The 16,936-nt window shown below is 38.5% G+C and overlaps 1 protein-coding gene across 6 annotated transcripts in view; it reads left to right on the top strand.

The window, feature by feature from the left end:
* The window catches only part of LOC140512559 (serine/threonine-protein kinase PAK 5-like), a 52,940-nt gene that overhangs the window by 13,108 nt on the left and 22,896 nt on the right, over positions 1 to 16,936 (top strand). For 5 of the 6 annotated variants that reach the window (XM_072621716.1, XM_072621718.1, XM_072621717.1 and 2 more), the window contains 5 exons: positions 7,189 to 7,361; positions 10,800 to 10,994; positions 12,887 to 13,008; positions 15,335 to 15,540; positions 15,807 to 16,031. Coding sequence is in view for 1 of the 6 variants with exons in the window: in XM_072621720.1 (XP_072477821.1) it covers positions 7,189 to 7,361; positions 10,800 to 10,994; positions 12,887 to 13,008; positions 15,335 to 15,386 (542 nt within the window). In the remaining 5 variants the exon portion in view is untranslated. The remainder of the gene's footprint in view (positions 1 to 7,188; positions 7,362 to 10,799; positions 10,995 to 12,886; positions 13,009 to 15,334; positions 15,541 to 15,806; positions 16,032 to 16,936) is intronic. The other variant, XM_072621719.1, reaches the window with a different exon arrangement.

The following is a 16,936-nucleotide window of genomic DNA, read 5'->3' as shown; positions in this document are numbered from 1 at the left end:
TGATATTTTTGCTCATCTCTTTCACTATTCTTCCATTATCATCAAATTTTCAAGCAACATGTGGACAAATTGAGCTTTCCACAAACTCCCCCTTCTTCTGCAAGTAAATAATCTAAGATCAACCTATGTTGCAGTACTGCTTCCCTAGTTTGCGTGGCTTGATTGGCCAATAAGTCCAAATCTTCTGCTGTTTGATTGGTAATAATTTCAACTACTGCTTGGAGTCTGAGTAATCTATGTAATAGATATATCCGGGCCTAATAGTCCCCCTTTCATGATCTCTGACTTACCCTTCGATAGTTGTTGTTTCCTCTTCCATATACAATGTTGATAATTCTCCCCAGTTCTATTGATTACACTCCAGAAAGTATCAAATATCATCCTATGTGTTCCATTCTCCCACTTCCATACCCATTCTTTATATTCTGTGTTATTCTTTGTACTATTCATATATATACTACTCCACAAATTGTCATGGTCGTGACCCCCCTTCACATGGTTTTCTGGGATCAGAGGGGTTGTAAAACTTATACCCACAACTTTTGTGATGTTCCCCTTTTGCTCTCTTCGTATGAAGAGGATGGGAAAAATGAATGGGGACAGGGAATCACCCTACCATCTGAACAGGTAATACCATTCTGATCCCATCTGTTTGCATACTGGGCACAATCAATACGAGCCAGGGTTTCTGGCCTTTGTGTGAATGTCCATTTACAATTACTTCCTCCCAGCCATGTCTCCTGCAATTCAGGTCCTGTTTGGTTTAAACAATGTTCACCTGGAACTGATTCGGACAAAGACCATTGATGTTTCTCTTGGCTTGTCCAGAATCTTGTTCCGTCATGTACTACAGATCTATTACTTAAAATCCAGACTGGACTCAGTGGTACTGCTACCCATGGACATTGGCTTAACTGCTGAGGTCCCCCCACAAATCCAACAGCCGGATACCTCAAAAGTGTCGGCAATGGTCTGAATTAGGGCCAGGAAACTATTTTCAAGAGTGGGGTTGATAAATGGGGCCTGGTGTCCCAGCAGTGGGAACAGAATCATGCCTAAAAGGGACATTCCCAGGGTATTACATTTTGGTTGCATTGTTCCCACAGTTTGTCAAGTCCACACAGTCTTAATAGAAGAGTCCTGTTTAGATATTGTGATTAATGGCTTAGGACAATTGATGGACAGAAAATCCTGTTAAGAACAAACAATAATAATCCTAGTATAGTTCCCCGAATAACAAAAATTTAATGAATATATATATATATATATATATATATATATATATATATATATATATATATATATATATATATATATATATATATATATATATATATCCTTGGCTATCCCTTTCCAAATTCTGTGTGTTCTCACACACGCTTCAAACGGAGCTTTTAATACTGACAAAGTGTGTCTCCAAGCATGAAGCTTGAGAGTTTAATAACTAATAGCAATAATTATAAATGACAGTAAACAACTTTAAAATTTTTAAATTCAATAACCTTCCATAACTTTGTCTACTGGCTTTCCAATCATGCTAAACATTTTCTGAATTGGGATGGGGGAATAGATAGTTCAAAGTTCAATCTTACCCATATTCCTCCCCTCCTCTTATTTATTCCTATTTCCACACCTAAATCCAATCAATAAATACCTCTTCACATTCTTTCCCTTATGAATCCTTCCTTTCATCTATCTTCCTTTTATATGAATATGGGAAGGAAGCAAAGTTGACTGACACATTAGCAAATTACAGGGGGCAGTCCCCTTGTCATAAGTACAGATACAGAGATTTAAATTAATGAACTGTCCATTTAGAGGTTCCATCTCATACAGCAGTCTGGGGAAAAATATCATCTTATGCAATTTTCTGATCTGGATGCTCCTTCAAACAGTCTTCAGCACAGCATCTCAGCATCTTCTCTTCATCTTCTTGTAGAAATCCAGATGTCCACTCTCCTACAGAACTGAACTTAATACCATCTTAGATTACCATTCCTATCATTCTTACAAAAATCAAAATTGAAACTTTGACAAATTGTCATCTTTTTTTTTTTAAAAAAAAGAAAATTCACATTAAAATGCAGCTTCTACATTTCAGAGTAAGTCATTATTCATTCCCTCATTAGGAAGATGAGATTTCACTAAGGAGTCAATACCAGGCTCCAGTACTTATATAAATAAAATAAATAATCATTTTTAACACAGTACATATCACATCATAAAACAATTCCAACTTCTGATCATGTGATGCTTCTTTTAAAGCATTTACCATATAGTCCACAAACCATTTTTTTTATTTAACATTAACCAACTAAGACAAAATAATAACTATGCATGCTAGTCTCACAAGCCCTTAACCTAATCATCTCCACACTATTACTAAGAATTAGAGGACCCTAACTTATTGTTGTTGGTCTAAAGTCCTAAACCTGTTAGCTCAATTTTAGACTTAACCTCAGATGTTCCCCTACCAACAATCTATTATTCAACAGATCTGGTATTATTACTTACAAAACTTCTGATTTTAGGAATTTGCCACTAAGAGTAGGGACATTGCAGGGAAACAACATCTCCCTCACTTCATGTCAATTCCAGGCAGGAGTAGATTGTCAACTGGCGTTCAGACAGGCTTCAAGTCTGCCAGGTGTCAGTGGGGAAATTGAGTCAGGAGAATCTTACCTCAGCCCAGACTGAACAGTCGCTCTCCCGACCTTCCCATGAGATCACCTTTTTGCAGTTCATGCCAGCATCTCACAGGCTTACTGGCATCATGGATCAGTGGCTCAGACCACCTCTCTTGCTATCCACACCTGGAGTTAGACTCAGAAGAACAGTCAGTTAATAGTCCCACAAAAATCTTAAAATAGCAAGTTCCAATAATCAGTTTCAAATATGACTAATTTCACATTGGCCAAGTAACATCTTTTGAAGCAAGTCTTAAGTAGCTTACATGCCTTTCTATACATGTTCTAGTTCCTGATTGAATAACAATCATAAGTCATTGCTCTAATAGATTTATATCTGTTTCCCAAACTACTTTATCCCTTTCTAACCCTGCTCAGTCTAAAAGAATGAGCTACACATGTGATAAGTTCAAACACTAACTTGAATTTTTATGTTTATATAATGAATTCAAATCAAAACAATCATTTAACTTTCAATGCCAAATATTACCAGAGGGTACCTACCTCTAAGAAAATTAGACTGAAATTCTTTTCCCAAACTGAGGATGTCTCTGATTTAGTCTCAGTAATTAATTCAGTTAATTGTTTTAATACTAATTGCTTTTACATCATTTTGTAACATGTAAAGATCTCATTCCAAGTTGGGACCTTTGTCCATTACCCCAAAAGAGTTTTAGTCCCATTTGTCTAAAGGCCTTGGAAAACCTCACCTTGAAAACTCCTTGGTTTTTTGTTTTGTTTTTTTTTTTCCCACGTGAACCGGCTCTCCTAAGGTCCACTCTATCACTATGCCCAAGTCTATTCTACTTCCCACTCTTAATTCTATCAGTCCAAATCTCCAGTTTACTGGCCACTCCCATCAAGACCATTCCTGGAGCTCCCAGACCACCTGGGGCCACCCCCACCCCCCTTTTTTTTTGTAAGGGATTCCTTTCCCTGAATCCCCCTGTAAATAAAATACAATTATAGTTAACTTTAAATTCCAATTTTGTTCTATGTAACAATGATACAATATCTACTTATTCCCATTAGATTTAGAAAGAATGTCCCCAGGGATTTTATTTACTTCTTAGATCTTAAATTTGCCCTAAAGAGCCAATCACTGAAGATCATTTCTTATACATTTTCAAATTCTCACCAAAGCAAGTTCTATATACAATCTCCTCAGCTGCTGGGGCTGTACTTGTTACTAGCCTGAGGACTACTTCTTTCCCCCATATATTCACACAGTGTACCAGCTTTAGGTTTTAGCATTAGAATTACAAATGCAAACATAATTTTTTTATAAGTGATAACAAATTGTTTTAGCTATGAACCTGAACAATAAATTTCAGATGACATCAATTGCATTTTCATATCCTATTAGAGAAATTAAATTCTTCCCACTTTTGTAACTTAAAAATAGAAATTGGATAGGTAGGCCTTCCAAAAAACCATACAAAAGATTTTACAAAGTGTTTCTTAATAGAGCAAATATTTCCTCTCTTATGAACAGTTTACAATTTATCACAATCCCCTTGAAACTAATTGACAGAAATCACAAAAAAAAACCTAAACCCAAAGCCTTTTCACATTTGCCCATAAACTTTCTTTTACAAAAATAACTTTAGAGTAAATGCTTGATTCATAGCAAAAACAATTTTAGCTAAAATTTCCTTTTCAACAGCAGAAATAAACTTTTAACATAATACATGCTCAGGTGAAACAGGCTCGAAAAATCACACCTATATATATACACGTACATTTTTAAAGCATTCTCATTTTCTTAATAAGAATGCTACAACAAGGAAACTCATAAAAAAATTCATAACAGCCCTTTTTAACCAATTCATTAATTAACTTAACAATGCAATTTCTAATACAATATTTAGATGGATTACCTAAAAATTTGAACTTATTTAAGTTTACTTAAAACTTAAAAGAAGCCATTAACCTATTCAGCTCCTTTTTTTTTATAACCAAATGTAAGTTTCAAATTATCAAATTTCTATCACATCTTTTTAAAACTCCAATCTATATGTAACAAATTACAAAATTCAAAATCGTGTAAATAGTTACATTAGATTAATGTTGCATCTAACAAATACCTATCCTTTTGTTATTGGATCTAACATTTTTGGCAGAAATGCTACTGGATGTCTCTGCCCTCTTCTTATTTGTGCCAGGATTCCCAAGGCCACCCCTTTCTGGCCCTCCCACTCTGCAAAGAAAAAGAAAAACCTAAACTTATTATCTTTTTACTTTAAATACATTGTCTGGCATCAAATATATTGATCTAATTAAACCTAAATCCAAAACTCTCAGCTCTAAGTTGCTTACTTGAGATTTTTTTTGCTTTCTAATCTTCTGCTTACTTCCACCAAACTTTAATAAGTTCTAACCTATCTGAAACATTAAATTAAGAATGACACATTTCACCTATTCGCAATTCCAAATACGACCAGAATGAATTCACTTAACTTTCTGTTATTTCCCATTACACTAAAATTTCTTCTTTTGGGTGAGGCAGGAAATGGTTAAATGGTTGCTAGCATGCCTCTTAGGTCTGAGGGGAAAAAGATTTTTTTTTTTCCTTTCTCTCCCTCCTTGTCCCTCCGCCCCTCTGAAACTGGTCTGGAGGGGTTGAAGAAAGGGAGTAACGGGAATTTCAAAGACAGTTCAGCTCAGCCTTTCTGCTCCTGCTGGCTCGCTGGCTGGCTAAATTTATAACCTTATCAGATGAAAACAGAGACACACAGACTTTCATTCACACAGAAATACCAACACACCATATACAGACAAAACATTTAACAGAATAGAGTAGTACATATAGGTTTAAATTTTTGGCAAACCCAATCCTCGGAGGAACCATATTTGGGCCAGATTGTGCCTCCTCCTCTGATGTCTTCTCACCCCATATGAAACAACAATACTTAATCATCTTCTTCTACATTCTTTTCTCTATAATTTGGTAATTCATGCCAATTTTGTAATCAGTTTCCCAAGGAACTATTTACCGGTATTTCTTCCTGACTCCACTCTGAAGCTCTATTCTTGGACTGCTTTTGTCCCATTTTGGTCGAGGGTTGTCGCCAACACCTCCGAGTCTGAGACTCAACGAATTATGCTAGCTTCCTTGCTAGCTCTCCCACTGGCTCTCCTGCTAGCTTCTTTGGTTGAGGGTTGTCACCAACACCTCCGAGTCTAAGAGTCAACGAATTATGGTAGCTTCCTTGCTAGCTCTCCTGCTAGCTCTCTTGCCAGCTCTCAGGTGAGGGTCGCCCGTCACCAGCAGTCATCCAGCAAACGTTTTTGGAAGGGCCCTTCACCCTGGGGTCCCGCAGTCCACTAATTTGGTTGGGAGTCGTGACCTTCTCCCTGAGTCTGTCTAAGACTCAACGAATTGACCCCCACGCCCCACCCCCCGCTTACTGCTGGGTCGTATATACGTACAAGTTGCCTGACTGCAAACTTCAACACCAACCAGTTGGCATTTTTACACACTTCCAAGCTTCGGAGTCTTTGGAGTCCCTATCTCTATTCTTTTCTGTCCTCACTGAGTTCCTCTGCTTCCGGTCGTTACCTTGCAGAGAGGGAGACCTGGCAGCCCTTTCCAAGGACTATGGGGAAATCTCCCCACGGGCACCCAGTCTTTGAATTGAGCTGTCAGCCATCTCTCAGAAAGGTCACAGATCCCGGGCAAAAGGCCCCAAACTGTGTGGGATGGTTCAGGTCCCTACATAAATCAATTACTCAGAGGCCTCTCAAAGTGATGACAGAAAAGAGATTTATTCGATTCTCGAGAAGCGGGGCTCACCTGTAGGAGTAGGAAAGCTGAAGACAAAGAAAAGGACAGTGATTTATATAGACCCTAACGCAAGTCCCTCCTCCTCCCACTGACCATTATCCTCATTAGCTGAGAATATGATCTTACATTCTAGACACGAAATCTAACCAATCCTTTTTGAAATGAAGACATCGAGGAATTATGTAAGTTTTGTCCAATCATTGAGACCCTAATACACTACACAGTTTCATATCCTTATATGGAACTATTCTATTCTAAAAATATTGTAACCTTGAGCCTTTAGGCCTTACCTCACCCCTGGGAGAAAAATTACAATCTGAGGAGTCTTCACTAAGTCTATCGCACTCATTAGTTATTATTAGTTAGTTGTTACTATAACCCTATCCCAGAAGTGATTTTATTTTTATTTATTTTTAAATGTAAATTTATTTATTTTCATGGTTACATATTTATGTATTTATTTATACACCTATTTATTTATTTATATCCATTTATTTGTTTGTTTGTTTGTTTATAGACACCATGATTTTAAACTGTAGTCTACCAAAACTTCTTAGATGTGGTATTATCACAATTATCACTTCCTTCTCTTGAAATGCCTTTTGGGTTGTGGTGGAGTGATCTTGGTCACATCAATGTATAGTAACATTAAACAAGTGGCCTTTGCTGTGTTGGTGCATGACGGTGAGATATGATGTCTTTTCCTGTCTTCAGTTTTTCTAGGGTTTTCCAAGCGGATCAAAATCTCTGACTCAGAAAATTTTCAACACAGAGCACATGTTGTTTTTAATCAAGAAAAGAACAAGTATGTGGGACTCCCTGTTGAGTGGGAAAGTTTGGTAACCCCTGACATGAATCCACCACCCATCCAACTGTCTGCCATGGAGGTACTGTGATATAGGGCTGGTCCTCAGTTGACTTAAGATTTCATTTGTCTGCTTGTGTTTCATTATAGACTAAGGATTTTTCAGCTTCTCACTTTGAGTGAGGTAGTGCCCCTTCAGTGAATGTCAGACCTCTTTAAGGAGTGAGAGGTGACCCTTTTAATTATAAATAACAATAATCAACTTGGGAAGGGAAGACCCTCATGGTTGCTGGTCAAAAAAGAAACTGTTGGGACGGAGCCAAGATGGCGGAGTAGAAAGACGCACATACGCTACCTCCGAACCCACTGCCCATAAAATATCTGTAAAAAAAGGACCACCGGCGAATTCTGGAGCAGCAGAAGCCACAGAACAATGGAGCAGAGGAGATTTCTGCTCCAGAGAGCCTGAAAACCTCTCGCAAAAGGTCCCTTGCACCCCGGACCCAGAGCAGAGCCCAACCCTGCCTCAGTGGCACGGTGCGGAAAGGAGCGGATCCGAGCAGGCTTCAGGGATGGAATCTCCAATGGCTGTGTGGGTCCCCCAGCCACAGGTGACAAGGGTCAGTGAGAGGGTCTCTTTGGCGGGTTGAGAGGGGTGTGGGGTACCCCCATAATTCAGGCCCCCTCAGGAGGCAGCAGCAGAGGCGGGAGCAGACAGGGGCTCCCCAAGCAGGCAGGAGCCCAGATCCATTATTGAAGGTCTCTGCATAAACTCCCTGAGGGAACTGAGCTTTGTGTGGCGGCCCCGCCCTGACCTGAGCACCTGAACTTAATCTCACACTGAATAGCAGCCCTGCCCCTGCCCAAAGCCCTGAGGCTGGGAAGCAGCATTTGAATCTCAGACCCCAAGTGCTGGCTGGGCAGATCTGGAGGCGAGGTGGGGGTGGAGAGGACACTCAGAAGTCAAGTCACTAGCTGGGAAAATGCTTAGAAAAGGGAAAAAAAATAAGACTATAGAAGGTTACTTTCTTGGTGAACAGGCATTTCCTCCCTTCCTTTCTGATGAGGAAGAACAATGCTTACCATCAGGGGAAGACAGAAGTCAAGGCTTCTGTATCCCAGCCCACTCAGTGGGCTCAGGCCATGGAAGAACTCAAAAAGGATTTTGAAAATCAAGTTAGAGAGGTGAAGGAAAAACTGGGAAGAGAAATGAGTGGCATGCAAGCAAAGCATGAAAAACAAAAAAAAAATGCTGAAGAAAATAACACCTTGAAAAATAGGCTAACTCAGTTGGCAAAAGAGGTTCAAAAAGCCAATGAGGAGAAGAATGCTTTCAAAAGCAGAATTAGCCAAATGGAAAAGGAGATTCAAAAGCTCACTGAAGAAAATAGTTCTTTCAAAATTAGAATGGAACAGATGGAGGCTAACGACTTTATGAGAAACCAAGAAATCACAAAACAAAACCAAAAGAATGAAAAAATGGAAGATAATGTGAAATATCTCATTGGAAAAACAACTGACCTGGAGAATAGATCCAGGAGAGACGATTTAAAAATTATAGGACTACCTGAAAACCATGATCAAAAAAAGAGCCTAGACATCATCTTTCATGAAATTATAAAGGAAAACTGCCCTGAGATTCTAGAACCAGAGGGCAAAATAAGTATTCAAGGAATCCACAGATCACTGCCTGAAAGAGATCAAAAAAGAGAAACTGCTAGGAACATTGTGGCCCAATTCCAGAGTTCCCAGGTCAAGGAGAAAATATTGCAAGCAGCTAGAAAGAAACAATTCAAGTATTGTAGAAATACAATCAGGATAACACAAGATCTAGCAGCTTCTACATTAAGGGATCAAAGGGCGTGGAATAGGATATTCCAGAAGTCAAAGGAACTAGGACTAAAACCAAGAATCACCTACCCAGCAAAGCTGAGTATAACACTTCAGGGGAAAAATTGGTCTTTCAATGAAATAGAGGACTTTCAAGCATTCTTGATGAAAAGACCAGAGCTGAAGAGAAAATCTGACTTTCAAACACAAGAATGAAGAGAACGATGAAAAGGTAGCAGCAAACAGAAGTCATAAGGGACTTTACTAAAGTTGAACTGTTTACATTCCTACATGGAAAGAATATTTGTAACTCTTGAAACTTCAGTATCTGGGTACTGGGTGGGATTACACACACACACATGCACACACACACGCACCCACACACATAGAGACAGAGTGCACAGAGTGAATTGAAAAGGATGGGATCATATTTTAAAAAAATGAAATCAAGCAGTGAAAGAGAAATATATTGGGAGGAGAAAGGGAGAAATGGAATGGGGTAAATTATCTCTCATAAAAGAGGCAAGCAAAAGACTTATTAGTGGAGGGATAAAGAGGGGAGGTGAGAGAAAAACATGAAGTTTACTCTCATCACATTCCACTGAAGGAAGGAATAAAATGCATACTCATTTTGGTATGAAAACCTATCTTACAATACAGGAAAGTGGGGGATAAGGGGATAATCAGGGTGGGAGGGGATGATGGAAAGGAGGGCATGGGGAGGAGGGAGCAATTTGAGGTCGACACTCATGGGGAGGGACAGGATCAAAAGAGAGAACAGAAGTAATGGGGGACAGGATAGGATGGAGGGAAATATAATTAGTTCTTACACAACACTACTATTGTGGAAGTCATTTGCAAAACTACACAGATTTTGCCTATATTGAATTGCTTGCTTTCCAAAGGGAAGCGGGGCGGGGGAGAGAGGGATGAAGAGAAGTTGGATCTCAAAGTTTTAGAAACAAGTGTCGAGTACTGTTCTTGCCACTAGGAAATAAGAAATACAGGTAAAGGGGTATAGGATGGAGACGAGGGCAGAGAGGGATGATAGAACAGAGGGCAGATTGACAGACAGGGGCAATTAGAACGCTTGGTGTTTTGAGGTGGGGGGAGGGGACAAAAGGGGAGAAAATTTGGAACCTAAAATTTTGTGAAAATGAATGTTAAAAGTTAAATGAATAAATAAATAAAGAAGGAAAAAAAAAGAAAGAAAGAAACTGTTACTGTTGACACTCGCTCAGAGCCCGGAAGGCCCTAATATAGCAATTACAAGGTACTTGGGCAGGGAACTTTTGTGGTTGAATTTTTAAAAAGATGAAAAAGTTACTGAGCGATAGAGGCGTTTCATGAGCCTCACTTCGTTTACAGATATCCTGCTACTGATAAATATTCTCAGTATTCCGTGGGTTTGTTTCTTCTCTCCCTTTTTATCTATCATGTTTCTTTGAAAGAAGAGATGCTCTTACAAAGGTGGCCATGTTTCTGCTTTGAGTCTTATCCTACCAAATCTCCACTATTCTTAAGACGTCAAATTTCCTTCTTGGTATTCCACCCTCTAGTCCATTTGAATTGTTACCCATATTTTATTCATTTGTGTCCAGTCATGTCAAGCCACAAACTGTATTACGGGCTCTTGGCTTGATTTATTTCCCATGAAATTCTGAGTGTCTTGCTCTTCTTTTTGTACCAGTCATGTACCAAGGATGCTCTGAATCTTCTCTGCAACCCCAGGGACCCTGGTGAATTCCTGCACAACTTTATTCCGATAGGAGAAAGTGTCACCACAATAGTGGAGCAAGCCACAAGAGTGGACAGTGGTGAAAAAGTGACCATTAAAAAAAAAAATAAGAGAACAGTGGGGCATGAGTTCACGCTTTTTAATGAGGTAAGTCATGTGCCCTGAGCACTATCCTGTTAGTTGATCAAAGAGGGACTGTCCCTGAGATGTTATATATTTCAACAGATAGTTTTAGTGTAAGAACCCTGGGATCATTGTCATGTTGTAGTTGATCAGCTGTTGAAGCTATGTTAAATGTACTGAGAAAAGAGGAGTGGGTGAAGAGGGGAAATCAATAAACTTAATCTTCTTTAGAAAGCAATGTCTGGCAAACACAGGGAATGTAATCACGTTCTTTAATTAAAACTCATAATATCTCATGGTGTATGTTGCGAGTGTGTTACCAGTGGGAGATCAGATTGGGAGCTCACAGGACATGGGCTCATAAGATCATAAATTATGAGTGAGATGAGGCCTTACACCATCTCATCCAGCCCCATTGCGTTACAGAGGAGGAAAGTGAAGCCTTGAGGAGTTAAGGGCTTTTTCTCAGGTCACATAGGTATTAAAGTAGGGTCAGAATTCAAACAGATTGCCTGAGTCCAAGTATAACTATCTATCTACTACACCGAATCCAGGCTATGCTTTCAATAACTGGGTTACTTTGAGTGGTTTAATTTTTCCTTTCTTGGACTTCATTTTCTTATCAACCAAATCAAGGGGCCAGACTAGATGTGCGCTAAGGTCCTTTAAACCTCTGATCATTATAATCCCAAGAAAGAATACTCTTTTTGACAACAAGGAAACTGAGATTCCTTAGCAGTGAAATAACTTGTCCACTCTACTGGGAAACTATTGATAGAAGAGCTCTGGGTTTTCACTGAATTTCATGGAGGTAGTTATTTCCCAGATAAACTCTTACCATGTAAACCTGTTTAGTGCTTAGAAGTCACTCAAACACCCTGGTTAATTAATTTAATTTTTCCCATCAGATACAGTGTCTTTGGACAATTAGTATGTTATCATTAGGTTATGGTTATCAATGACCCATCTAGAGGCATGTTATTACCATTTAAAATATTAAAGTATTAATACCTATAATTATAATTCCAAAAACTGCATTACCCAACTTCCAGAAGCTATTGATCTGCTTACCCTTCTCTTTGTAAGGACTATCTCAAAAATTTCTTGGAGATTAATTGATCAAGAATGAGAAGCTATAAAATTATAGACAGCTGTAAAGCTAAATATTTAACTCATCTTAAAAACAATGTGTGGAAACTGATTTGATTCTTTCAGAATCCCTTCTGTGTAGCCTTGATGTGCTCATTATCACCACCCACAGTTTCTCTGGGGAAGAATCAGGTTGACCACTTGCCTGATATGCTGCTCAACTGAATTGCTATTTTTAGAAATAGCTCACATAGATTTTTATCAGTAGTTCAAGCAGTGTGATGATATGAGTTTATCTTATGAACCAAGCACAAGATACTCCCTGTGTGACTCCCTTTCACCTCTCATCCAAAGGCCCCAAATTCCATGGTCCTTTCAGATTGATTAAAGGCTTATCCATCAATTGTTATGAGGATTTTTTAAAAAGGAAATTCCTTGATACCCAGTTTATTGTGGTGATTGATTGATTGATTGATTGGTTAGGATGAGAACAGAATCCCACCCTTAATCATTTATAAGTTTTAGAAGTCTAATAGTGAGAAGAACTGTCTCTAGAGGACTAAATAGGAATTATCGTGAATGAATATGTGAAGGATTTCTAACTTTCTCAATATGTGACTCAAGGGACTCCCATTTATGACTTCATGGATATATCCTAGAGAATTTCTTGATACACAAAGAGATTTTGTAGCCCACAGAAACACAGCTAGTAGATTTGAGAGGCAGGTATTCCAGGTCTTCCTGGCCCCAGATTCAAAACCATGTTTGCTATTCCAGGTACTTCCTTACCAAATCATAGAGAGTTCTTTTCCTTTTGTTTTGTACAGCTTGCTACTTTGAGGGATTATCATTATGACAACATGTTTGAGATGTACTATGTTGTCGATGACGAGCTATGGATTGTCATGAAATTAATGGAAGGAAGGACTGACATAGTATCTCACATGAGGTAAGTTATTTTAGTACCTAGATAATCCTGGGAGACCACTTTTAAATACACTTATCTTTCCCTCATAGGAGGTAAACAGAGATCTATGTGATCATTAGACTATCCTTGATAGTATCTCAATTTACTTGAATGAAATTCATAGGTATGCATTTCATCTTACTGTGATAGTACATCCCCATACAATACACAGGGGAAAAACCCCCATGTCAATGCCTATTGAATTGAAGTTAACATGCTCTTACTAATGATAAACATTTAGTGATAAATATTCTAAGATTGAATTCTACACTTCATTTCTTAATAAATCAATCAACATATATTCATCTCGTACACGTGTGTATTATTATGTGCTATGAACTTCAGGAAGTGTTAGCAATATCATTATTCCCCCAAAAAAATCCCTGCCTGCAGGGAGATTATATTCTCCTTGAATCGAAGAGATTCCTTCATGGAAGGAAATGGCATATAAATAAATAGATCCATGAAAGATTCATACAGAGTAGTTGATAAATTCTTAGAGAGGTAGGCCCTCAAAACTTGGGGACAAAGAATGACTTCTTAGCTCAAGTAGTTATTTGCACCGACTTCTTTCAAAAAACCCAGAGAACTAAGAGGCAGATGTGAGAAGGAGAAGTATTCCAAGTATGAAAGAAGTATACTGGGTGTTAGTAGAGATTGAATACAGGTGCAAAACAAGAGATTTTCAAGTTTATTTCAAGTACAAAAGTAGCAGTTACAAGAGAAACCATAGAATGTCATTTTGTTACATAAAAGAAGAGAGAAATATACTTGTTTTGTTTGAAAAGTCTTGAAGGATAAGAGAGCACTTTCTCTTCTAATGCCTCTGCCTCTTGCTTCCCTCCTCATTCCATAAATGAAAGTAGAGCCAGGAGAGTAAGCCTTAGTGAGGAGAAAATGGGAAAACTTTGCAAAAATAAAATTATGTGAGTAGAGCACTGATGAAACACAAAAATATGGACTGTCTCCACGTTGGTCCTCTGTAGTTTTTCCAATTTGTGACTTCCAGGAAACAGAGGACTCTGGAGGGGGAATGAGGACGTCCACTGATTTTCACTAGAGTTCCAGCTGGGAGGATATTGTCTTCGTGGGAGCACTAGCACAGGCTAGATACATGTAGGCAACTCTCCTTATTTCTGAGGCAATGGGCTTGGCAAGATCCTGAAAAGAGTGGAACCTGTAAATCCTAGACTCTTCCACTTCATAAAGATGATAGTGCAAAGGGGAATTTCTTTGTGGCAACATGCAGAGAAAAGCTCTCCAAATTACTTTCTAAGTGAAACCCTTTCCTCCCATAAAAATCCAAATTATGAAATTTCTCTTCTTTGAATCAAAAAAGCAAAAACACCTAAACAGCTATCTGATACATTTTTGATAGCAGTTTAATGCTCTGGAGTAACCTGGATAGAGAAATGGCTTCCTGTCGCATTTCTGGCACATCCTGACTGTGCCAGCCTGTGCAAGTTATCTTAATTCTCAGTGCCACAGATAACTCTAAACACAAAATTGCAGAGCACAGACCAACCTCCATCAATAGAGGGAGTATCTTGATGGTGAGTTCCCTACATGGATCCACTTGCCCCTAAATTTCTATTCTTTTCCTTTAGTCATCCAGAAGTGTATATTGAAATGGCATTATATTCCTTCTTTCTTCTGAACTGTCATTTAAAAAGACAATGTTAATTTAGGTTTACACTGAACCAAGAGGAAATGAAGTGAGTGACTACAGAAATGCTATTTGAAGAAAACAGAGCACATTTCAGAAGAAAAGAACAATATAGCAAAGTAGTGGGTCTAAACCTGCGACTTCTCCAACTCAGTACTGGTGGGGATCTATTTAGCAGCACTGCTTTATCCTCAGCTTTTATAAGATTATAAATTCCAGGCCACACTGGTAGAGGGAGTTTCCTTACCTGAAAATTCTCTAGGTCAATGAAATTGCAAGTTCAATCCCTTTTTCTCTTCCTTGTATTGCACTTTAGCACCCATCCTTCAGTGCTTCCAAACAGTTTATTGTTCTCTAGCATCTTCATCTTTATCTTTTATTATGAAATTCTTATGCAATTAACATCATTCAAGCCTTTCTAAATGGAAGAAAGGCAAAGTCTTCATATGTGAGAGCACTGGAGTGAACCTTTCATAAGATGAAATTCAGTAAGAATGAATATGAAGTTATACAATTAAATACAAAAAAAGTTTCAAATCTCTAAGTTGGGGAAAGTATGATTAGATAACATTTTCTCAGAAAATCTCTAGGAATCTTAGTCAGCTCTAAACTTGTACTATTTAATTCATTTCCGGCTCACAGAATGATGGCAGCTAGTAAGCAGGATGGTAAACAGAATAAGGAAGGTCCTTGAGTCCATGACATGTGAGAATCAATTAAAAGAACTGGAGATATTTATCCTTATGTCTTCAAGTTGTTGAAGGACAGTCATGTGGAAGAAGGATGAAGTTTGCTCTGCTTCAGCCTAAGGGACAGAGTTGAGATCAATGGACAGGAGTGGCAAAGAGGTACATTTTTAGAGTTAATGTCAGGAAAAACTTGCTAACACATAGAAGAATCCATAAATAGAATGATCTGCCTTGAGAGATGGTGGCTTCCTCCACCTGTGAAGCCTTGAAGCTGAGGCTGGTAAGTGTTAGGTATGTGATGATGGATATGAATTGGACTGAGGTTCCTTTACAATTTTGAAATGCTCTTCTTGTTTTTTTTTTTTTTTGTTTTCAGTAGCTGACTTCTCTTAATTTTTTAAAATCTATTTTCCTTTCTTTTTCAGATTCTATATCCCAGTTAAAGGTAAAATGTTTTTGGTGAAGCAAAAAGATGATTAAAAATTTTATAAAGTTGTTGTCCCCAGGCTGAAGAAGAGCTAAATGACACTCAAAGACAACTTGTTCAGGAGCAGAGAGCCAGAGCTTTGCAAGCCACAATTCTGAATAATCTTCTTTGGAAGCATAAGGAAAAAGAAGCAGCTGCTTCCACAATGACTCAGGCTTCTGAGGTATTCACTTTGGTCATTTACCAATCTAACGACATATTTAAAAAGTCAGGATTTCTGTTCTTCATTTTTGGACATATTTGTCATCCTCAGTCATGTTCATCTGTCTGCAGCAGACCAGTTGGGACATGCATGGTGACCAAAATCACCACACATTGTTTGTTTTGCTTAGTTGTTTCTTTTCTTTGAATGGAATGATCGTTCCAGAGACTCCAGAGACTACTGAAAAAAAAAATCTCTGCTTCTAAGTAGTGCCTCTGCCCTTTCTGGACGTGGGAAAGGAGCAGCTCATCAGGGTCACCAGTCCTTAAGGGGAGAAAAGAATGCAACCAGGCAGAAGGGGACACCTCATACACAAAGCATTTTTCTTCCTTGATTAAGCGATTTCATCTGTTTGTGCTTTCCAGGGCAGAGAGGAAGGGTTGCAACAAAACATATGTTAATAGTTTGGTCTCCTTCACATTGTTGTCACGCTCATGTTCCACGAAAGAGAGAGGGAATAAAACTATTTTCAGCAAGAATAAATTTCACTTAGATTTCTGACTTAAGGCTCTATCCATTACAAGGATTCATTCATTCACATTCATCATTGTTCAGCATGATAGAAACACATGTTCACCAAATGCCAAATTCATAAATTTGCATTTCCTTCTTTTTCAACAGTGTTTTGAAGTAAATCCTTTGGGTTGTTGGTGCTTAGTAATCCTTTGGTGCCTGGACCTTGGAATAATTCATTTAACTCAGTTGCTACCTCTTCACACTCTCTTCCTGGCCTTAAAGAAGGGATCTCCTAGAATGGGGCTTCTTAGCATTTTGATATAGCTCTTTCCACCAGTCCTGAATGGGACCCAATGCTCCTGGACCAGTTTTACTATGATGGGGAGTGCAATATCAATTTTTTTATACTT

This window comes from Notamacropus eugenii, chromosome 6, assembly GCF_028372415.1.
Source record: "Notamacropus eugenii isolate mMacEug1 chromosome 6, mMacEug1.pri_v2, whole genome shotgun sequence".
Lineage (NCBI taxonomy): Eukaryota > Metazoa > Chordata > Mammalia > Diprotodontia > Macropodidae > Notamacropus > Notamacropus eugenii.
Note: the sequence above shows the minus strand (reverse complement) of the source record. Positions and strands in the feature narration are given on the sequence as shown.